The 23,504-nt window shown below is 43.6% G+C and overlaps 1 protein-coding gene across 2 annotated transcripts; it reads right to left on the bottom strand.

The window, feature by feature from the left end:
- Nucleotides 1–2,409: 2,409 nt before the first annotated feature.
- slc6a5 (solute carrier family 6 member 5) lies at nucleotides 2,410–23,164 on the bottom strand. 2 transcript variants are annotated; one of them, XM_035152076.2, is made up of 16 exons: nucleotides 22,697–23,164; nucleotides 22,545–22,550; nucleotides 20,910–21,069; nucleotides 20,310–20,441; nucleotides 19,999–20,172; nucleotides 18,122–18,272; nucleotides 17,235–17,367; nucleotides 15,992–16,126; nucleotides 15,766–15,869; nucleotides 14,723–14,847; nucleotides 14,449–14,561; nucleotides 12,116–12,247; nucleotides 11,863–11,962; nucleotides 9,734–9,834; nucleotides 7,902–8,069; nucleotides 2,410–6,453 (listed from the first exon to the last, which is right to left on the bottom strand). In XM_035152076.2, exons 1-16 carry the CDS (start codon nucleotides 23,162–23,164, stop codon nucleotides 6,298–6,300), a joined length of 2,358 nt encoding a protein of 785 aa, XP_035007967.1. In that variant the 3' UTR covers nucleotides 2,410–6,297. The 2 variants fall into 2 exon arrangements, with proteins under 2 accessions (XP_035007967.1, XP_047195211.1); XM_047339255.1 differs by lacking the exon at nucleotides 22,545–22,550.
- Between the last annotated feature and the right edge of the window lie 340 nt (nucleotides 23,165–23,504).

Here is a 23,504-nt window from a genome sequence, read left to right as displayed (position 1 = left end):
ATAATCAAATATTCTTTTTTACTTTATCATAATGTGTTTTGACAGTAAGCCTATATTTCATGTCATGTCATTACATTAATGTGGACAGCATTCTATTGTCACATTGTTGGGTGATTTAAAAACATGTGATCGTGTTTTAACGTTTTTCTTTTGATCGTTAAGGTCGGCTCACTTCCTGTCTTTAGCTGCCTTCAGCTAATTAGATTAATCATGGAGGATTTTCTTTGAGTCAGGAAAGTTCAACCTGAGCAAACAGGCTGTCGGGCCGAGCGAGCGAGCGACGCTGCCACGATCAGAGCGATAAACGGTTTTGATCGCACATTAGCAGGTTTGTGAAGAGACGGACGGTACAGATGGTTTTAAGTCAAAGAAACGTTCAGGTCTCATGATGCTACCTCACAACAAACACAGGAGATTTCCCCTCTGGTTTATAATAATTGTGCAGGTCGTCTGTTCATCTCCTTGGAGACTCAAAGTTATAGTTTTACTGCAAATTACCATCTGACGATTTTCAGTCCCACGTTCATCTGAGCAAACTGTGTCAATAAAAGAAATCTGTGTGATATCTTTTTTTTTTTTACTTTATAGCAACGAAAAAGAAATCCTCCAGACTTTAATTGTTCTTTGTCTCAGCAGACAGTTGATAATAATTGCAGCTTGAGGCCCTTTGGGGGTAAATTCCGTGAATTCATCTCACTACCCAGAATTCCCTTGAAGTTATAATAGCTGTAATCAATCAAAAAAGCCACCAAATTATCAACAGATAATGAGATGGATCGTATACAGACGCAGGGAAATGAAAGTGTTTAGTGTCGGCGAAGAACAAATCCAGTGTGGCTGCAGAGGTGCAACATTCACCTCTCTAATTGGGAGGGTTTTTCTTCCTGCTCTGAGGAGTCTCTGGGCTCCTGTGAGGTGCCTGTCGGGGGGGGGGGTTCTGAAACAAAGGACCAAAGCCGAGGATAATGAAGTAAACATTGAAGATTTGCAGCTTCATGTTGGTCAAAGTCCAGCATCAGAGATTCATTTGATGGAGCTTTCATGCTGCTCATGAGCTGTGAAGAAGAAACAAAGGAGCCGTCGCTGTGGGACACTTGTTTTTTAAAGTCCTGTGAGATTTGATTGCTGGTTCACACAGAGGGACGCGTCATGGTGGGATGAGAGTCTGCAAGTTTCTATCTGAACCTCAGACCAGGTGGCTTCACTAAGCAGCACTTTAATATCTCAGAGGTTGTGCTGTCAGGCCGCTAAGATCGTAACATCACTTCTACCACCTCCTCCAAAATCAAATTAATTGTCATTTTCCCGTATTATCAAACTGATGTTTGTTCACGTGTTTATTATTTTTAGTTATTCGATGCTGTAAAAACAGGGGGACACGTTATGATTGACAGCTGACACCGCCTTCCGATTGGTCAAGTGTGTATTTCGGCGGGACCTCGACACTCTGGCTCCAGATGAGCGTAAGATGGCAGCGAACATATTCTGGATAATTGGGCTTCATTCTTGAACAGTAGGAGGAAGATGAGAAGCATCGTACGTCTTTATTTACAATCTGTGGTTGTACCGTACAGGTGCCAACAGATGGCGACAATGAGCTTGTCAATCCATTGTGTCCTGATGATGTCATGCAGATGTTTCGCTCAAGCTGAAACATCATTTACATCTTTGCACAAAAGCTACGGTTGCATTTGCTCCTAATGTTGCTGTGATAACAATATTGAATTCTACCATTTAATTTAAATGGTAGAATTAATCTTACAAACAGTTATTTTCCAGTATAGTTTCCTGCCTTTTTCACAACAAATCAATAAGCCTCGATGCCATTGAGGCATTTAATTCAATAAACCTCCACAGTCACTTTGCTTCCCGGCGTCGTTAAGGGCTTCTGCTGTGTATGATATAATGTTACAGCCCGAGTGCTACATGCAGACGCATTTAAATTGCAAATTGGTTTGACATGAAAAATGCAAGCCCTGCCACAGTGAGTGGTGTTGTGCGCGGCGCACGGTAACGTACCAACAAACCACACACACGGGCCTGCAGCGGCGTGCACGTCGTCTGCCTCTCTCTAATCTCCCCCTCTTTGATCACGATTACCCAGCAAACAACAGACAGTGTGTAAAGCTTCCACGCAGCCGCGACGCCTTCAGTCGTTCAGCGTGGGAATGTGAGAGTTGACTGACAGGTTGGATCACAGGGGGTATTGTCTTAACCTAATTTCCCTTGTCGCTGTTGTTTGTGGCGGTGCCGCGTTCACAGAAAGTGACACCGAAGAAAACAATAACATTTATTTATTGATTCATAGGTTATACATTTCATGATATAATAGCGATATATTGTTATTGGCAAAGATACTATAATCCAATTGCATTTCTATACATGAATACAAAATCTGAGGTAGGGCCTCAAAGATTGATGACATTGAAAATAAATGCATTTCACATATATGATATATATATCTTGGTTTTTTTTTTTCAATCTCACACGTATTTTTAAAACATATTTGTTATATACAGTATCTACTCTCTATTTCCAAATCAAAGGATGGCATGGGCGGTCAGAGGCACATATCTATATCCATAGGCAGCAGTACCTCACATAGAACACACAGAAATATATGACATTACTCAAGTAATTAGAAATTTAACCTATGCATTCATAGGTCACACAGTAAAGTGCCAAAAAAGACACAACAGACAGAACAATAGGAATACTGGTACTATATGAGACAGACGATTAGCTATTCTGTGGTGTTATTCTTGACATACATACAATATTCTACCATCAGAGGACATCTATAAGGCCAATGGTCACCTGAAGATGTTTTGTAACGTATTGGCGAAACATCGAGGAACACTACGTGGGACATGGATGGCAGTATCTCAACCTCCTAGACGAAGATCACACATTCCTTTTTTCTTGTAAAGTTTTTTTTTTCTGTTTTCACTAAAACCCCCTAGTTTTAAAGTAGTCTCTCTTTGGTTACCTATACTGCCCAAAGTTGACTTGCAGGCAAAGCGAATTGAACAGTTACTTCTTTATTTATTTTTTTTCCTCCTTTTCCTGTGATGAGGAGGAGGACGACAGCGACGCTCGGGTTTTCTTAACTTTATGACGAACGAAAAGCTCCCTAAAGCAAACATGCACGGACTTATACTGTCGAGAGAGAAAGGACAAGGATTACTATACATGGACATTGAGTTACGGCAACACAAACTGCACATGCAAGCTTGTCAGTGTTATATTCTATGAAGCAGTGTGGTTTTAACTGAACCCTAATTCTTTTTTTCTCCCCCTCAAAGCAAAAGCAGAGAAGCCCAGTAGAAATGGAAATAATCCCTAAAGGAAATAGTTAGATTTAAACTCAGGGTGTCAAAGGATTTTATCATTCAAGTCTCACTACAAAGAGTTGAGGTTCCACAGCGTCCCACGAGGGATTTGAATCTTTTTCGGAGCTCGCCAGTGTTAAAAGTTGTGTTTCACCGGGCTCGAGCTCACGAGCGGTGGACAAAGGTCCTCGTGTCCACGTGAAAACACAGAGAGGAGCATCGGGGGCCGAGGCGTCCTGGAGAAAAAAAGAAAAACTCCTGTAAATCTCCTCTGCTTCTTTCACACAATCTACTCCGGGACTGGCCATGCAAACATCCGACTGACAGAACACGTGGAGTTCAGTAAAACTAAGACAGAGACGACACGCGCGCACACACACACACACACACACACACGCACACACACAAGCACGCGCAGACATACAGTATTATCATATTCGAGCGAATAGAGCTAAATGCGCTAAAGACTTAACAAAAGCGACACTGTGGAGCAAGCAGGATATTTAATAACAGGGCATTTGTGCTCATTAATTGATTAATGTTTTCTTTCCGAACGCTACGACGTCTAAAATCACATCCGTGCTACGACTCATGTCTAGATTATGAAAGGACATGGCTTAGAGACCCTTAAACTCAAATGTTATTGCATCCAGACCTGCAGCCGCCATTAAAACGCTCAACAATTAAAAACCTGCAGTGTTAAAAGCATATTGAAGCCAATCGGAGCTTTTAGTCAACATGAAGATGCGTCTCCGACTGGTCGAAGCTTCGCCCACAAAGTGAAAGCTGGACGCCCGACATGTGGCGTGTGCCGGTCGGACCCTCGGCCGAGCTGCTTCAGGGTTGAGTTCCTCCAGGCTCCTGTGGTGTCACATCTGGACGTTGCCTGACACACACTCGTAGAGTTATTTGACTCAACAGCACGACTTAAAGGGAAATGTGTTCTATCGATCTCCCCGGCTCTGAGAACCCAGCACAAACCAGTTCGATAGAGACGATGGTCATGTCAGGGGGGGCGTCCAGATGTGGATCCACCGTGGTGACCCCTACAAAGAGCGGCCTGAACCAACGTAGGATCACATGTCTGCAAGGCGACCGGAAGATTTGATGAAAAAGCCTTTAAATTTCTGCATATATGCAATTAAACCTTTAAATTTCCAGGCATTCTGATTTAGATTTTTTAGTTTTGGTTCTAATAATGTAATAAACATATTTAAAAGCAAGATATGCGACTTAGCGCTGCACACAGTCTGTCACTCGTCCGTCCTGTGTGATAACTACAAGGTGCATTGAAGCAACAGCAAGCAAACAGCGAGGTGACGCCGCACTGAGGTGATCAGGAAGCAGCGCTTTGATTCTGATCTTCTTAAAACCACACTACTCCCCCTTACACGTTATAGGGTGAGGATGGCTCTATACTCTCTGTTTCCTATGCACTGAATGCTTTATTATTCCTGCAACTACCGGAGGAGTAGTCGGACTGGAATCAAATATACCTGAGACCCTGTTTTATTATTTTTTTGTTTCTTTTTTTCTCACGAGGACACACAGAGAAGCGAGAGGCAAAGAGTCTGAAATGGCAACGAGAGGTCTCCGCAGCTCTACCACAAACAACAAGAGACGAAGTACACTTCCAGGGAAGGAGCCGGCCGTTCTCTAAGTCTAATCGTCGTCTACTCGCACGCACACGCAGCTGCTCCGAATATCGCGAGAAGGCAACAACACGCACACACTGACTACTTGAGGAGAGCTTGTATCTGAGAGGTGCACAAGATATTAACACAGCGAGCAGGAGAAACGTGGGGGTTAGAGAGACGTTAAGCACACACACACACACACACACACACACTCTCTCAGTATCTATCTTGCTAGCTCTCTCCTCTGCTGGAAGCAATACATATGTTATCATATATTCTGTGTATATATATATTATATATATGAATGTTTACGTATATAACTGAAGAGGTTAAAGGGCCACACTCATCTACTAAAGGAAAGCTATTCTACATTTAGTCAGGGAACGTTATATTCGAGGATAATACAGCAGGAGTCACTAAGTAGAGAAAGAGAGGGGGGGGTGTCGCAAAATGGTTCCCCTCGGGTTTCGGGGAGGAAAAATAGACCCGAGCCGCGACACAGGAGGAGGCACAGATTGCAGATGTTGTAATTTTTTTCTGACAAACCGAGAGCGACTGAGCAGCAGCGAGCGTGAACACATCTGTAGCCTTGGTGCCGCAGGAAGCTAACAAAATGTGATAACAGTGCACGCTGGGTTTTTTATTTTTGTTTTGTTTTTGTTTTTGTTTTTTTATATTTCCAAGGCAGTTGATATTATTTGTATTGGTGATGGAACTTTGTACACAGATGGAAGAAAATACAGATCCCACGCCAAGCTCGTTCAACCGCTTCTCTCTCCCTCAATTCTCTTTTTGCTTTTCCTGCGTCTGCTTTCAGCGAGATGATTCATTATCTCTACACACAAATGTGATGGCGATCACACACACAGACACACACGCACACACACACACGCACACACACACACACACACACACACACCTCCATAGGGAGCAGCTATGGTGAGTCTAATATTGCAAGTGCAGTCTGAGCTGTGCCGTTTTATGACACAATTTTTCTCTTGGAATAAAGATCCCTGGGACGGGCTCTGGAGTAATCAGTGGTCATGTGTGGGAGGCAATGATCGCCCATTAATCGAGTAGGAAGCAGCAGCGGAGGAGCAGACTCCACCTGGGCAGCCACTCCTCTCTGAACCAAGAGAGGCAGTGACGAAGGAGAAGAGGAAGAGGAGGAAAAAGGAGCCTGTCTCCACTGCCACGTCTGAGGGAGGAGGACAGGAAGCAGAGGGTGATGTACGGATGGGGAAAAGAGAGAGAGAGGAAGAGGGAGGAGGAGGAGGAGGAGGAGGAGAAGTTGGAAGTGGTGGGTTGTGGTGCCGGCGGAGCGGCTGCTACTGGTAGGTGCCGAGCTGGAAGTCCTTTGGGGGCAGTTTGAGGCCCAGGGAGTTGGTTCCCAGAGGGTCGGTCATGTTCTTGTAGCGTTCTCCACGGTGCTTCATCAGGAACGGACCCCAGTCCGGCTGCGGGGAGCAGACCAGCTTCAGGCGCTGCAAGAGGAGAGGCAACACGCGGCGCGTTTACACAACCACAGCAGATTCCAACAGTATCATGGGTGTTAAAGGAACACTGTCTAATGTATACTGAGCGACAGCGCCCCCTGCAGCCACACATCATGGTAGAAGACCATCTAATACCAGTGTTATAGTGGTAATAGTTAGAATAGTATGTCTAAAACGTTATCTCTGATTTCTCGAATTGCTCCAAACCCAAGTTTCTGCCTGTTACGGTGTAACATGTTCTTAAAGTGGAATAAAATGTGTGTTGTGCTCCAGATGCTGGATGTAATCAAAGGTTAAAAATACTTTAAACCTTTAACCAGAGAAACTCATTTTGTATTTGAGCGCTAAAGCAACACTATGTAGCTGTCACTGAGCAACAGCGCCCCCTGCAGCCACACATGGGGAATAACTCTGTTGGGCTCCGAGCGATGAAGTGGTTTTTTACGTTAAGACACAAAAGTCCCTCCACGTGAAGACTGCGTCGTCCCGCTCACTGAATATTGGAGATAAACTCTGGTTTTTAAACACGTCTGAGTCTTTTTAACTGATCTACAGTTCAGCTTTACTCTCCAGGGAATGAGAGAGGAAGTCACAGTCACTAAAACTGATAATTTAAGGTTAAAAAGTTCCATCACGTTGCTTTAAACCTTCGTTTTTAGTGGCGTGCACTGTTTTCTGCTGCAGTGCCTTTTTCCAAATCACCACTGGGAGGCATCAGAGCCTAAAATTGGAAGAACTCACCCTCCTCCTGTTTGCTGGACGGTTTGGTTTTCTACACTCTTGGTGCTTAACTGCAATAATTTACCCTTTATATAAAACTTGCAGGTACGTCTTGTTGATTTCCCTGCTTGTATTTCACTCACGGTTCGTGGTCCACTCTTTCTTTTACTGTCAAGCTCGTTCCTCATAATGTGCAACGTCGACTCCGCTGACCCTGAGATGAGGTCAAGACTAATTTGATGCCTTTTTCCAAAAAATCAATAAAAAAGCCTCTATTGAAGAAAGCAGCGGAAGTTATTGCTCTACTCCCTCCACTTGTACTCAATCAAGGTGGACGCCGTAAAATCCTTCCTGCATTTAAAAGTCAACACTGTGGTAATTATGCATTTATCACATCGAGCACGAGAGCATCAATGAAAGAGCAAAGTAGGAGGACGGTCGGTGACTGAGACACAAAGCCACGATCTTCATCACCCATTAATCTGAGTAGGCTATTTAAAACAGAGCCGTCAGACTCGCAGACAAATGTCCAAATGAGTCCTCACCCAGCAGCCGGCCTCTCCCTGCTAATGAGCGAGGGACGAGGCTATTGATTTCTCTGATAGCGTGTGAGTGCGTGTGTGTCTGTGTGTGTGTGTGTCTGTGTGTGTGTGTGTGTGTGTTTACGGAGACAAAAAACAAAAAGCATCTCGTCACGGCTGCGGCTCAGTTATTACCTCGGAGAAGGTGCCGGGGGCGAGGTACATCTTGATGAAAAACATGATGGGGATCCAGATGACGGAGCAGATCACCATGAGCCAGCCCATGACCATGGACCAGGTGGGGTAGGTGTATTCCTCATACGTCATCCCCTTCCACTGGTACAGACTCAGCACCAGGATGCCCTGCACAGGCCAGGGGATGAAAAGAAATGGACTTTAAAAGGAGATGCCTACTGCCGCAGTGTCCTTGAGCAAGTCACTGCAGCTTCTCCTCAGTGGCCACAGGTATAAAGGGCTGTGATTTTGCTGCTTTGCACCAAAGGTATTAATATATTTTGAAATATATTCCAATTTTTCATAGAAAGCTAATTTATCACCTGCAGGATTTGTGTCTCGCTGCAGTTTGGAGTAAACAGGGTCCTCGTGCACGTTAACACAACGACTTGTGATGTGTGAAACACGTGCACAGCTAAAGAAAGCTACATCTCTGTATCCACAGTGCAACTGTACAGACTAAAAACATGTGCAGCCTCTTCTGGAAGTTTCTTCAAACAAAGAACATCTTGTAGGTTTTGTGTCAGAAGGTCACAGTGAAGCTGCAGAGAATCAGATGACCTCGCGTTCAGGAAGCCAACTTTATTTCACTTTGCAGATTGATTTTTTTTGTTTCAAAAGTCTGCAAGTTGCAGCTTCACGCACCTTACACAACAAGTACATGTACATGTGCCAAGTTTTTATTCCCACAGGTATGAGAAAAACAAAACCTTGGGTGTTTTTGGCACTTCATCGCAGAACTTTTTATGAAGTACTGGAGGGTTATTATTTCTGTACTGTCTAAAACTTACTCGCTCTGCAACTGGGGAGTTTAATACGAGTCTTGAAAGGAAAATCCACAATCCCTCATTTGGAGAATCATCCAAAACTGATTTTTAACGATAAAATAAATAAAATACTTGACGAGGATTTCTTTTTTGCGATTTCCGTTTCCCCTTCAGATGCAAACCCTCACCAGTGTGAATACAAATGCCAGTGAAATAATGCTGCAGCCCAGTGCTGCTGCATTGTAATTATTCCATATTCGCTGCACTGATCTCAGCACACGTGGCTCAAGCTGCTGAAGAAGAAAATGAGACTCTCTCCTTTTCTTCACCACGCGCTCAACAAAGGCACTAAAAAGGTGCCGAGCCGAAAATACATTCCCACTTTTGCAGCAAATCTGTTTGAGAAGGACCGAGAATATAAGAGGAAGAAAAGGGAAAACAAACAGAAAAAAAAGGGAGGCAGACAGAAATAGATTAGCCCGGCGTCGTGCATCAATGAGCTCTGAATGAGGAAATCTGACGTCCCTGGAGAGCAGCAGGATTCTCCATTTGTCAGTGTCACCTCTGCTTCTGGAGCTACAGTGGATTCCATTACAATTACCAACATTAATGTCTGCCAGGGCCTCCGACGCCGACACGCTGCTAAACAAGGTGCAGTGGATTTCACAGCTCCGGCGTCTCAGCAGGGGACAGAGAAGTGGTCGTTTTTACAGATAAACACTATTCTCTCTCTCTGGGGAAATGGGTGCATGTGTTCGCAGCAGCCGAACCGACGACACGAGGACGATTTGGCAGCGACTGTTGTGAAAAACAACTTGAGACTTGATGACACGACGGGAATTGGAAGGAAAGAAATATAATTTTCTATTCGGGTGAAAACAGGAGCAATTTCTTCCCCCTGTTCCTTTCCACTGGCGAATCAATGGACTTGAAAGGCGACAGTGAAAATGGAAGCCGCACGTGTCCATGTGTGTGTGTGTGTGCGTGTGTTGTGTGTGTGCATGAGATGGGCAAAAACAAACACACCGTCAGGATGGTTGGAGTCACAAAGGCCCAGCAGACTCTCCAGAATCGGTTTGGCTGGAAACCAATCATCATTTCAATGTCCTCGCAGAACCTCTGCAGACCTGCGAAGAAAAACAGACAGAAGACAGAGGACTGAAATCAAAGGTGAGGCAGAGGGAGGAAGTCGAGGAGAGAGAGGAGGCACAGAGAGTGACCTGGGTTTAATAAGGTCCTTTAAAAAACAAAAAGAGGGAGGGTGAGGAAACTCAATACATCCATATGAGTGTGTGAGTGTGAGAGAGAGAGAGAGAGAGAGAGAGAGAGAGAGAGAGAGAGAGAGAAGGCCAGAGAGAGAGTATCAGTCTCTGTCGTCCCTGAGAGGAGGCGAGGGAGCAGATGGCTTCATTCCTCTGCCTTTATTGACGGATAACAGTGAGTGACATGAAGAGGCAGAGTCACAAAATCATTTCAATATGTCACCGGCACGGATGCTGTGACAAAGCGAGGCAGAGCCGCCCGCCCGGCCCCCCATGGTAACAGCCTCCTGACACTCAACACCTGAGCTCTCTGCTGGGCGTGAGAGAGAGAGAGAGAGGGACGTTACAACAGAGACACCCAGTGCTCGGAGACGGGAAAACACCTTCACCACAGAGGACGACTCCTGGATGAAGCTGCTCTTACACACAGTTAAAGGGATAGTTCACTGAAAAACGATAATTCCCTCATCATCTACTCATCATGTTATGTTTTTCTGTTGTTTTGTTACGTCTGACGTCACCATTTACTTCAATAGTTTGGGATTTGGCTGCAACTCTGTTTACCCCTGAAACTCCAGCAGTGTTTTGTGGACTCAAACACTTCACCCACCCCCCCATCGGCACAGTGGTGAGTGGATAATGAGTGAAGTTTCGTTTTTCAGTGAACTATCCCTTTAAGTGATTGTGGGAAGTGACTGATCTGTACAAAAGTGCTGTAAGTGGTTTAACGAGCAAATTAATTATCTTTACATGTTACCATCATATTTGTGCAACTGTATATTTATAATGTTATGAAAAGTTACACCTCATCAAGGTCCCACACCAATTGAACTGCATTCAAACTTCATGGATGTCAGATGAATATTTCTATTAAGATAATTAATAATAAATGTCAAGAGCAGCAAAGCTGAATAATATGTTTATTTTACATTTCAATAAAAATAATTCAGAAAATAAACAAGATTCAAAAAATGTTCTTGTTTGTATAAAGACTATACAGAATGTAAACTATAAATGTTAAAGTAGGAGACGGATAAAGTGTGAGAAGGGAAATGAAAGGCAGACACATCCTGTAACTACACGGGTAGTGAGGTGTGCGGAGGGGGGTGCAGCAGCACCGACTACTGGCGAGAGGCTGTAACTGCAAAACAAAAAGTGAGTCTGGTTCCAGAGGTTTCTTCCAGTTACTGAGGAGTTCTTTCTCTCCACAGCAAAGTGCTGCTCGTTGTGGGAACTGTTGCTTTCTCTACACATTTTAAGGTCTTGACCTAATTATGTTATGATTTAAGCTCTTAAAATTGAATTGAACACCTTTAATTTGACTTCATTCTTCCTTTTGCCATGAATCTCTGTGAAGCACTTTGTAACCTTGTTTAGATAAGTGCTATACAAATAGTTATTATTACATAGATATTATATCATGTTCCTTTCAGCAACCATCAACTCTGACTGATTTCCACTGTCCCCGGTCGGATGCGGTTACAGGCAAAAGAAAGTAAACGCTCATCATGATGCTGCGAGTAACCAAAGGTAAGAGACGGTTGAAAATCTTCTTTATATTTTCAAATTATTTATAAGTTTCCTGCTGAATATTGGAGATAAACTCTGGTTTTTAATAACCTCTGAGTCTTTTTGACTGATCCACAGTTCAGCTCCACTCTTCGACTTGCTGGAGCTGATTCTCACAGTCGAAGCTGTGACTCTCAGTCACTTCCACACTTCTCACATAGGAGAAAATTGGTTTTAATGAAGCTGCTATTTTAAAGCAAAAAAAAGCTGCTCAGTGTTGATCTTGTGGCCTCGTGACTTTTCCCTCTCCTGCAGGAACCAAACTGTGACTAGGCCTCGTTGCTCTGTTTCCTTCTGTGGGATGTGGAACTAACATGAACTCACCATAGAGGTAGGAAATCCCCACCAGCTCGAAGATAGCGATGATGACCAGAGAGTAGGAGGCTGCGAACGTGTCCACCAGCTGCAGCATGTACATCCCGCTCTGCCACAATCACACACACACAAACGTTAGTAAGAGAAGTGTGTCACTGCTTCATCTTCATCACTGCTTCATCTTCATCACTGCTTCATCTTCCTCCCTGCTTCATCTTCCTCCCTGCTTCATCTTCCCACCCAGAGTGGATCCATGACGTACCTCTGTGATCATCGGGAATCCCAGGACGAAGAAGCAGGCGCAGCAGATCAGGGTGAACAGCGGTTTGTTTTTCCTCAGGGTTTTGGGGAACTCGTCCGACACGGAGGTGACGATGGTCTCGATGGTGGCAAACTGGGACGGAGATGAACAGGAGGGAAGAGGTGAAGAACGAGTAGACGGGAGGGAAGAAAGGTGAGAGTAAAGGAGGGAAAAGTCAATCATTTTCTGTTTAATCACATTGAAAAAGTAGTAGAATACCATTAAAGTCCTCTAGATTTAGGTTTATCAAACAACTCCACATGAAACGACTATGTTAAATGCTATGACCTGTCACAGCAGATCCTGATTGGCTGTTTCCCTCAACTTTTGTTTCCAGGAACAAATGGAGAAAGTTATTCTGACGCCGAGCGAGATAAGATTTTAAAACAAATTAGTGTTAAGACTTTTAGATCAGGATGAGAGGAGGAGGAGTCTGTCTGGAGACCAACTGATGTAACATGACGGTGAAAGGGGCTCAGAGCCCAGAGGACAGAGGACGAACATGTAAACAGGCAGATTGAGGCTGGTGAACGTGTGTGCATGTGTGTGTGTGTGTGTGTGTGTGTGTGTGTGTGTGTGCAGCAGAAACCCACTGACCCCCCCTCAACCCACACACACACACACAACACACACACACACACACAATCTGCCACTTCTCTGCTCCTCCACCTCCTCCTGAGCTCCCAAAACAAATTTCCCGTCAGCATCCCAAGCTTATTACTGCCGAGCTGCTTTCCACGACAAAGGCCACCGACTGGCTCCTCGGAGCCGCCGCTGCCAAGTCGGAGTAACATCATCATTTACTGCAGCTGTTGACTTGTGTCTTAATGCACCGCCGTGGCCCCTGATCGGCTGCAGGGGCCCCGAGGACCTGCAGGAGTTGGCGTCTCGTACAGAATCGTTTGAGCTCTCGACTCTTACAGCATCAGTGAAGTCACATCAGGACTGAGTCGGTGAGAGCGACTGTCACCGGGTGAGATTTGTGACTCTGTGCGTGGGCTGGACTCAAGAGGAGCCACTTGAAAGCTGCATCAGCTGCTCGAGGGCCACAGAACAAGCTGGAAATAAAATACTGACTTTAGGTCACGATGGAAAACAGCTTATTTCTTATGTGTATTTCCAGCAAACAGAGAAATATCTCTCATTGAGGATTATGTTTGCATAAAAATATAAAAGAAATGTATCTCCACTTTGGTTTCTCTACACTTAAATCCCTCCAAGAGCTCAGGGGAATTGGTTCGTATAAAAATATGGATTACAGCCTTAAAAGTGAATAAAATAATAATAATAATATTTGTGATTCCTTTATTCCTTAATTCCGCTGTGCTCGTGATTTTATGACCTGTCTGTTTTATTTTGCTGCTTTGCAACTTAGATTTTGAAAAGTGATCTATAAATAAAGTATATATTATTATACTCAGATACTATTTCAGTGTACTTGAACTTAGAGAAACTTCCTGTGTTGTTGTTCTGAAACTTTACGGTGACCTCAGTGTTACTCGGTGTCACTCGGCCCCCCCCCCCTCTGCTCGAGGGCCTGGGGAGTTCAACACTTGAGCTGAAATCACTTTTCCCAGTCGGTGGTCCGAACGAGTTGTTATGTTAATTGGGTCGATGTGTGGAGAATTTAAACGCAGCTGAGTGTCACCGACAAACTTCATCTACTTTACTTTGAGGGAAACAACGTCTGAAAACTCTTTACAGATGTTTTGAGAAGTTCAAACAGACGTTAACAATCTGTGTGAGGTCAGTTTACTCTGAACTACGAGTTCAACACTTTAAACAAACACAAACTAATCCATGGAGCTCCTGACATCCTCCAGTATGAACATATGGTTATTATGGTTGAGTATATTTGAGCCTCTGTTGGCGTCTTTTGTTTTGGTTTTATTTTATATTATATTGAAGTTTGTCTCAGCCTCATTATCCTCACTTCCTCCAGCTGCTGTCAGCAGAACCGTCCTGATAAACCCTCTGAGCACTTCCTGCACCGAACAACCGCAGCATCATATCAGCAACTAACAGCACTACATCAAAAACTACTGGATGGATAACAGGTGTGGGTCAGTAAAGAACCAACTAGCTAACCCGAACCATCTTTGAGCAGATCCCATAAATTGTCAGAGCTGTTTTTGGACGTTTTCACCAGTTTCCCAGTGAATAAGTCCTGGATCTGATTTCCAGGAGTGTGTGTGTGATCGTGTGCAGCCTGATTGAACCGAAGGGGACAGTCGGGCCCGTGTGCTCCTCTGGGCGCCGTTACAGTTCTGAAACCTGGCACAAGCGGCGGTTACCATGGTATCCAGGCCAAGAGTCAGCAGCATGAGGAAGAAGATGATCGCCCAAAACGGAGACAGGGGAAGTCTGGTCAGAGCCTCTGGATACACCACGAACGCTATGCCTGGACCTGGAACACACACACACACACACACACACACACACACACACACACACATTTAAATACAGGCCTAGATATAAAATGCACACACATTGTCTCCGGGTAAATAGGATGAAACTCTCTCCGGCCTCTCGCTGCTGCAGCTGTCGACTGCAGGTTTGGTATCTCACCTTCATCCGCCACCTTCTCTATCGGCACCTTCAACTCATGCGCCATGAAACCAATGACCGAGAAGATGACAAACCCGGCAAATATACTGGTGGCACTGTTCGTGCACGTCACAATGATGGTGTCCCTGCAGGTGGAAAGAAAGAAAGACAGGAGACGATGATGAATGAGCAAATATCCGCTGAGGCTTTGTTTATATTATTCCTTTGATCCAGGACGTCTCGGCCTCATTTGAACACAGATAAGGGATCTGACAGTTCCCTTTGAGGTTGAGAATAAAAACTTTACAGTAAATAAAAGGCTCTTAATAGTGTTTTATAATATTATTTTGTTTTATTGTATGTTCACGTAAGGCTGCTGTTGTTGTTATTGGTGAGAACTTGTGTCTTTCTATTAATATCCTGCTGCTCTTTTGAGGTTATTTTTTTTATTGTTTTTTTATCTTGGCCTACATTCCTATAAATAAATATGAAGTGAGAGAGGACTTTTTGTTTTTGTTCAAGCTTCCACGTCCTGAAACAATGTTCTAATCGCGTGCTTATAGAAAATACACTTGAGTTGTGTGTATTCACAAGAGAAAATCAATACTGTCGTCTGATCTGATTTGACAATAAGGCCGGAGGTTAAACGATAAATCAACAAAGAAGTAATGACACTTACAACATGAGCATAAACTCCAGAATTTATAATAAACAAATTACTGTTTACTTTAAATATTATACTACTCTGTAATGTGATAATCCAAATATATATTCATAGGTTATGAGTTGGTCTCAAATCAGAGAATATCAGATAATACATCAACAAAAATAATAAAAGTCTTTCAAATCTGAAAACAGTAATAAATCACTGTTTCAAAATGGAAATCTTTTCGTGTCCCAGTGTTAAATCTGGTGTAAAATGCGGCTGTAACATCGGTGAGAGGAAATAAAGAAACACTGAGCTGCCGGCCGTGAAGAGCAACGTTTATTACTCACAGATTCATCGTCGTGTGTCTGCAGTGACGATTTGAACCAGAAGCCTGTTTCACCTGCTGTGTGTTTACCTGTAGCAGTTGTTGTGGAACTTGTTGTAGGAGGAGAGAGTGATGAGGCCTCCCCAGGCGGCCGACAGGGAGAAGAAGATCTGAGTGGCGGCGTCCTTCCACACCTGAGAGAGGAGGAAGAGGAGGGAGAGGAGGAAGAGGAGGGAGAGAGCTGCAGGTAACGAGCAGGAAACAACAGCAGAAAACCTCTGTGGCGTTTGGGAAATATGAACAAACGTCACGTCACCTTGGCATCCATCAGTTTCTCCCACTTGGGGGTGATGAAGTAGAGGATGCCGTCGCCCGCACCGGGGAGGGTCACTCCTCTGATGAGCAGGATGACCAGCACCACGTAGGGAAACGTGGCGGTGAAATAAACCACCTGAGCAGAGAGGGGACGAGAGAGAGGGACGTTAGAGAGAGAGAGGATGCAAAATAAGATGATGTCTAACAAGTGAACTGAAGAGGAACATGAGGAATCAGGGGGTGACACAGAAAAAGGAATATTTTCATTCAGAAATATCTAATTTTTGTGTTTATTGTAGAGGATAATTCTACTTCTACCAATGATTCACCATTTCTACGTCATATATATTAAATATAACATTTCTTAGGCAGTGTATTAGTTGCAGGGTCCATCTGAATTATTTTAGCTGAATTTATTAACTACAATAAATACCCAAATATTCCAGTGTCACTCTCATAATAATCATCTCTTCCTGTCTGATGAACATATTCAACATAACCACTGAGACCTGAGGGTCAGTTTGTCTCAGGTGGGCTGCACGTCATCACTACAGCCAGCAGAGGGCAGCATGACACCAGAATAACGTCTTCCTCCTGGATGGATTCACTTCCACGAAGAAGAAACTTTCTGCATCTTGACTTCAGTTAACATGAGAATCTCCAAAATGTCACATATAACATTTAGTTATATGTGACATTAAAATGTAAGAATCATCTGTTTTCACTTCATTTTCATTTACACTCTGACTATAAGTTGTTTTATCTTTGTTATAATGAGAATTTAGGTTTTTACAGTGAAAACATTAATGATCTAAATCCTCTAAAATCATTTTTCAGAATGAATGTCAACAGTTTTTATTGCTCTCAGATACGTATCCAAATAAGTTTGAACTATTTCAAATAAAAAGGTTGAATAGTTGAAGACTTAACGTTTTTTTTCCCCCACTGGTTTCATATAAACAAGAACATTTAAGATTTCATTTGTTCGTTTAACTTGAATCTGAATCAGGAAACCTCCATCATCTTGAAGTGTCTGTGAGTTTGATTGAAACATGAGTTGTTCCCTCACTGAGGAGCAGAGCTTCTCATGCTTCATCACTAGGTGGCACTTTGATCACAGAGGGGGGGGGGATGCTAATGGGAAATCAGTTTCCAGATCAGAGGCTCATGTTTGAGTTGTTGTGTTTGCCGAGTTGTTGTGTTTGCCGAGTTGTTGTGTTTGCCGAGTTGTTGTGTTTCGTTACCTTCCCCGATGACTTGATTCCTTTGGCTAAAGAGGCGTAGACGATGAGCCAGGCCAGGCAGAGACATCCTGCCAGAGGCCAGCGAATGTCTCCTGGGAATTCAATCCCTTTAGAGATGTGCAACACATTGTACCTGCAGGCGTCAAACGGCAAAACTCAGACTCAGAACTACTCACACAATACACAGGAAAAAAACATGAAGTTTTGAGGAAAGCATTTATGTGTATTATTGAATCACACACTTTGTAAAATGATTTAAATGTGATCGCACTTCCGGAATTTGTTTTCAAATTTTTCTTGAATCTACTGCAGAGATTCTGTCGTTAAATAAAAAACTTATTTGTACTATGTTACATAAACAGGTTGCATGTTTGTTTTTGTAAAGGAGTTGTTGTATTTGTCCTTTTCACCTGAACTTAACAGCAAAACTTTTACACTAATTTCCAGAAAAGAAGATTTAATGAAACAGTTGAAAACTTTGGTTCTGGGGGACTTTGTGTGTGTGTGTGTGTGTGTGTGTGTGTGTGTGTGTGTGTGTGTGTGTGTGTGTGTGTGTGTGTGTGTGTGTGTGTGTGTGTGTATTAAAGTCAAAGATGTTTTGGCTCTTTTCTGGACCAAAGACTGAATCTGTGAAACTCCAATAGCAGCCATGAACATTTAAAACAGTAAATCCTATTATCTAGATAATAAAATTATACCAAAACCTTTGCCACAGCCAGTTGACATTGTTTTGACGGAGCTACAGAGCCAAACAATCTGTCAGAGAGGTAATTATATCAGATTTAACATTAACTCATTGAATCTGTGAAACCAAACTGCAAAGATCCACTTTTTAAATTCTCCTTCCGACTCCTGCTGCTGCTCCATCAGCCCGAGGCCTCACTCACTTGAAGTACTCCTCACTGGGGCTGACATCGGTCTTGTTGCCGTCCACTGTCATGTTTAGCAGCTTGGTCAGGTTTCCCACAGTGTTTGCGGACAGACAGAAGGAGGAGTTCTTGATGGACGAGATGTTTCTGTCCCGCAGGATGCACGAGTCTGTTCCAATCAGAAAGCAACACACGTCAGCCAGGGAGCGAGCGACAGGGCCGTGCAGCTGTGGGACTCGGTTTAACGTCCACTCAGCTTTTCACTCCCAGAGTAAAGTGAACAGATGGATGTGGTTTGTAGAAATGAGGAGTGACGGGAGGCTGCTGCATCCGAGAGTGCAGAGGGAACCTGCACAGTTTTATTACACTCAGGCTTTTTCTTTTTGTTCTTGCACAGCCAGATGTGCAAAAGCAAAAATGATGCTCTGCCTCCTTTCAGAGCTGGTTTTGCTTTTAACTGCACAAATCAGGTAAAATGTGTTTTGTGTGTTGAACATTTGTTGAACTGTGCTTTGAATACATAGAAGATGCAGTGAATTAATGTCAGTTCTACATTTAAGACAAAACACTGACAATTAAACATAAACAATAATGCAAGACAGATGTTTCTGCAGCTGAACAAGGCGGAAAAAACATGTAAAACTCGTAAGACAATGCCTCAAAACAAGCAAACTAAATTACCACAAAGATAAAGTTATTTTTTTAATATAATTGCAATATTACATGATGCACAAAATATATATTTATTGGGCCTGTGCATCGAAATACAAAGTGATTCAGGAAGAGAATAGAGTAGAATGTGACATATTCCATATTATCATTACAACTTACTTCCACTTAAGTTTATTATTATTACTTAACTTACTTCTTTATTTGCATTTCTAGTTATTTCTATTCGACACTAGTTCTGCATTACTGCGTATACACAGTATATTTTCTATTTGACTTATAATACACTTTATACTTTCTTCTTTACTCTCACTAATATGTTTACACTAAATACTTTATTGTTTAAGTCACTCTACTTCATTATATACTGTTGTACTGTGATACTGGAGCAAGCTGGCACAAAGGAAATCCTCCTTTGGGATTAATAAAGTCTTATCTTTTATCTTAATAGAATAGAATGGAAAAGAATAGATTTATATATTGTTTTATTCACTATACTCCATTATATATTATGATACTGTAATCTTGGAGTGTTACCTTTGGGATTAAGTAGAATAGAATCGAATAGAATTTTCACTACATCTGCAAAACATGTGGATTATCAACAGAGGTGCAGTTCGTGTGGCCGCCTGCAGGGGTCAGTCTCGGGCTCACCGCAGCACTGCAGCAGCTCTGTACAGTAAATTTGTCAAGCAAGCAGTTTTTATGCTGAATTCACAGAAACGTTTCTGGCAAATTTGACGTTAAATGAGCGGAAATTTCGATATTTACTCGACGCAGATCGACACTGAAACAACTCCCGAGTATTTCCCTCTCGATAAAAACAGGATTTGAGCTCATTATGGTAATTTCACAGGGTTTCACGTGTCCCCTGCAGATTTAAAGGATAAAATTTTTTTTTAAAAACGCTGCTGCAATCTGCCAAAAAACAAGGATCCCCCCAAAATATATATATATCAAATGTTTGTTTCTCTGTATGATCTGTGGCACTGGGGCCTTGATGACATGTGACAGGTCCACATCATTAACATGGAGCAGGGGGGTGGATGTGTTTTTTGGGGGGAACTGCAAAGTGTTGGAGAGGAAACCGCGCAGAGATCACAGGTCAGGATTCATTATACTGCAGGACACCTCCGCTGACGCATTGCGCATTGTGAGGAGAGGAGTGTGTGTGCGTGTGTCTGTGTGTGTGTGTGTGTGAGTGTGAGTGTGTGTGTGTGTCTCACCTAACAGTAGCATGTCTTTGTCCTTACAATCCACCGTGTTCCACTCATTCCTACAGTGAGCCCATGGCAGTGAGCCCTTCAACGAAGCGAACAGGTAGTACAGTGTCCAGCACATTATAATATTATAGTATATGGCTATCAAGACAGATATTATCAACATGGCAATCCCGCAACCTAAAATAAATAAATGAGACGAAATATATAAATTACTCTTAAGGAAAAAGTAGAGAACTCGTGAGAAAGAAGATTTATAAAATATATAAGAAAGTGTTTTTTTTATTATTTTTGTTTTTTATGCTGTGGCAGTTTACCTTGTAGGGCCGGGACGCACTTCCACACGGACACGGGGCCCTGGCTGGCAAACTGGCCCAGGGACACCTCCAGTAGAAAGATTGGGATCCCGGCGATGCCCAACATTGTCAGGTAGGGGATGAGAAAGGCTCCTGCAGGGAGAGGGGAGTCAGACTACAGGGACAGGTCTAATACTGACTGTGAGATGAATTAAATACAAATAAAAAAACATGCATGTAGCCTGCACACGTCCCATCTGCTGACAGTACGGACCATTACACTGATTAATGGGCAGAAATACTCAGTTATCTGTAAATGGCTGACATCATCATAATAATACAAAATAATAATACTAATAATAATACATCTTTTTATAGAGATTTTTTTCTTTGCCTTCTTTAATTTTTTTTTATTAAAATAATCTCATTTCTAGAGTGTAATCATATTGTTAGTATTTAATTTTTTTGCCTGGTCAAAGGCCCATGGGGATGAATGGAAAACAACAATAAAAAGTCATTTAAATCCTGAATTTAATGGGATTTTAAAAGTATTTTTTCTTTCTTTCTTTTCTTTATTATTATTATTTGTATTATTTTACTTTTTGTTTTGTTTTTTCTTACCTCCACCGTTTTGAAAGGCAAGGTAAGGGAACCTCCACACGTTCCCCAGTCCCACCGCATACCCAACCATGGACAGAATAAAATCCATTTTATTGGTCCAGTTTCCTCTGGCCTTATTCTCATCTCCACCTTCATCATCCTCCTCTTCACCATCGACAGCCTGAATGAGGTGGAGGGAGAAGAACATCCATTCATACACCCGAAAAAAACAAAAAAACTGAAACCAAAAAGTTTCATGACAAGAAACTCAAAACTCGATCATCGTAGAAATAACAGGCCAATAAAAAATAATCCTTCAGTCAACAGCCACCAACAAAAAGCTCCCAAACAGGAACACATGAGAAGAGGGAGTTTTTAGCTGCAGTTATGCGGCTCATTAATTATTACTGGATTTCTCCTTCAGGATAATTCAGGTTAATAAACACTTTTTCTTTTTTTTCCTTTTTTTTTTAAACAGCAGCAGATTTTCATTGACAAGCCTGAATCTTTACAGCTCCGTTAATGTCACAGACAGATTCATCACATGCGAAGATTATACATGAATAAAAACTTCTTGCCAGTGGCTCAATAATAAATAATAATAATATATTAAAAGTGGAAAACAACAGATAAATGCGTAATTTCAGCTGCACCGCAGGATCTGAGTGGACTCACAAAAAAAGAAAAGACTTCAGATAAATACACAGCACTATGCATGGGAATGTGTGTGTGTGTGTTGGATGTGTGTGTGTGTGTGGGTGTGTGTGTGTGTGTGAGTGTGTGTGTGTGTGTGTGTGTGTGTGTGTGTGAGGGGGGTGCCCTCGTGGGAGTTGCACACAATCCGCAGTCTCGTGCAGCATCCCGAGTGCAGCTCCCCATCAGCCGGAGAACACCTGAGCTTCTGGGCCAGAAACCATGTGCGTGCGCCGGGAGCAGGGAAGCGACTCAGCCCTGTCTCATCTCACAGCTCATGTTGTAAATGTAAATAAACGAAAAGATATAAAGCAAAAAATAAATAATGAGACATTTCTTGAGGCTGCGTCTTAAAAAAAAAAAAAGCGCAAATAGATTTGATTCGTTCTGATCAGATCATTCATCGCTTCGTCCAAACGACGCCTCGGTTCTTCTTCTCCCAGATGTTCCGCTGACACAAGCGGGTTTGAAAGTTTCGCTGTGAGGCTGCATCAGATTGGTGCAGAGGCATCAGGACAAAGAGGCTGCGCAGCGCGGGGACGCCACAAAGACCAGGGTCCACCCCAAAACCTGCTCATCCCCACACCACATGAACCAGCACCAAGTCTGTGGAGCGTACACATCAGTTCTATCTGTTTGTTATTGATTAGTTTATTCATTTAACAGTTTGCGCGTATAAGGGAAATAAACCTCTGACATGTGGATTTGTGGAAACTTCGATACAACGTGGATTATTGAATCCCAGGCCGCAGTATTTCCACATTAAACAGCAGCAGCTTCTTTCTACACATCCCGATATGATTGATTTACGTTATGGCCTCGTAATGATCGCTGTTTTTTACGCAGTAAATCGAAGCTCCACACGTTCAACATTTTACGCACAGATCCACGGTGGAAACCTGAAGCGCCACACGTCACAGATCAACATCACACGCGGGATTATCCTCCGTCACCTCGTCACACATCAGCCTGAACCTCTGCATGGCGGTGGAGGAGCTCCCGGGGGCGCGCACCAGCCTCTCATTCATTCATGCTTTCTTATCAGCGACACTCGTACAAAACACGCGCACCGCTCCCACGCCAGCAGCTCCCCGGTTCGGTTATGGCTGACTTACCCCCGCCACGGCGCCGGGCTGAACAGACGTGTTCCCATCTGTCCCCAGGATGATGGTGGTCTGGCTCATAGCCGTCCAGTTGCCCACGGTGTTGTTCTGCTCCGCGGTGGCCCGCAGCGGGTCGCCGCACTGGGCGGACCCCCCGCGGGCCGAACCGGCGGAATCCTCCCTGAAGGCCGAGTTGACGGCCACGGATCCGGGCACGGCCGGCGGGGTGTTTTTAAACGTCCCATACGCTTTATTGCTGTCCGCGTCTCCCGGTTTATTTTCCGTGGGACAAAAAGTTTTGTTCTCGTTGCTCGGAGGCTGAGGCGCCGGGTGATGGTGCGGGGAGGGCGGCGCGCACGCAGCAGTGTTGTCCGGTTTGTTTGTTGTAAGTCCCGCAGCTCCGTCGGGCTGCTGCGCCGGGATGTAGCCGGGGGCCGGTTGTTTGGCCATGTCTCTCTGGTCTGAAGAATCCTGGAACATGGAGGAGACAGATCAGCACAGACAGAACAACAGAACCCGGGGAACCAGGAGGCTGCTGCCGCTCATCTCCGCTGCGGGAATAAAAATGCTCAATTCTGCAACGTTTTTCTGCAGCATGTCCCGACTCTGGCTGCTCTATAGTTTCGGCTCACAATCTACCGGTGTATGCGTGTGTGTGCGTGCGTGTGCGTGCATGCATGTGTGCGTTGCAGGGGAGGTGGGGAGGGGGAGCGGGGGAGGGTGAGGGGGTTGCTGTGCTTCTCCAGTTCTCGCTTTCTGCAAGATTCTTTAATTTTACGCCCCATTTCCCCCTCATGTCATTCAGCCACACACATCCACT

The sequence above is a fragment of the Hippoglossus stenolepis genome, chromosome 1 (assembly GCF_022539355.2).
Source record: "Hippoglossus stenolepis isolate QCI-W04-F060 chromosome 1, HSTE1.2, whole genome shotgun sequence".
Classification (NCBI taxonomy): Eukaryota; Metazoa; Chordata; class Actinopteri; order Pleuronectiformes; family Pleuronectidae; genus Hippoglossus; species Hippoglossus stenolepis.
Note: the sequence above shows the minus strand (reverse complement) of the source record. Positions and strands in the feature narration are given on the sequence as shown.

What these genes read in the sequence shown, in the direction of transcription:
- slc6a5 (XM_035152076.2), bottom strand. Translation starts at nt 23,164, where the DNA reads ATGTTCCAGGATTCTTCAGACCAGAGAGACATGGCCAAACAACCGGCC. An exon ending in GTGCGTCCCGGCCCTACAAG is followed by an intron (nt 20,173 to 20,309) that starts GTAAACTGCCAC and finishes TATTTATTTTAG; the next exon opens with GTTGCGGGATTGCCATGTTG. An exon ending in GATTCCCGATGATCACAGAG is followed by an intron (nt 11,963 to 12,115) that starts GTACGTCATGGA and finishes TGATTGTGGCAG; the next exon opens with AGCGGGATGTACATGCTGCA.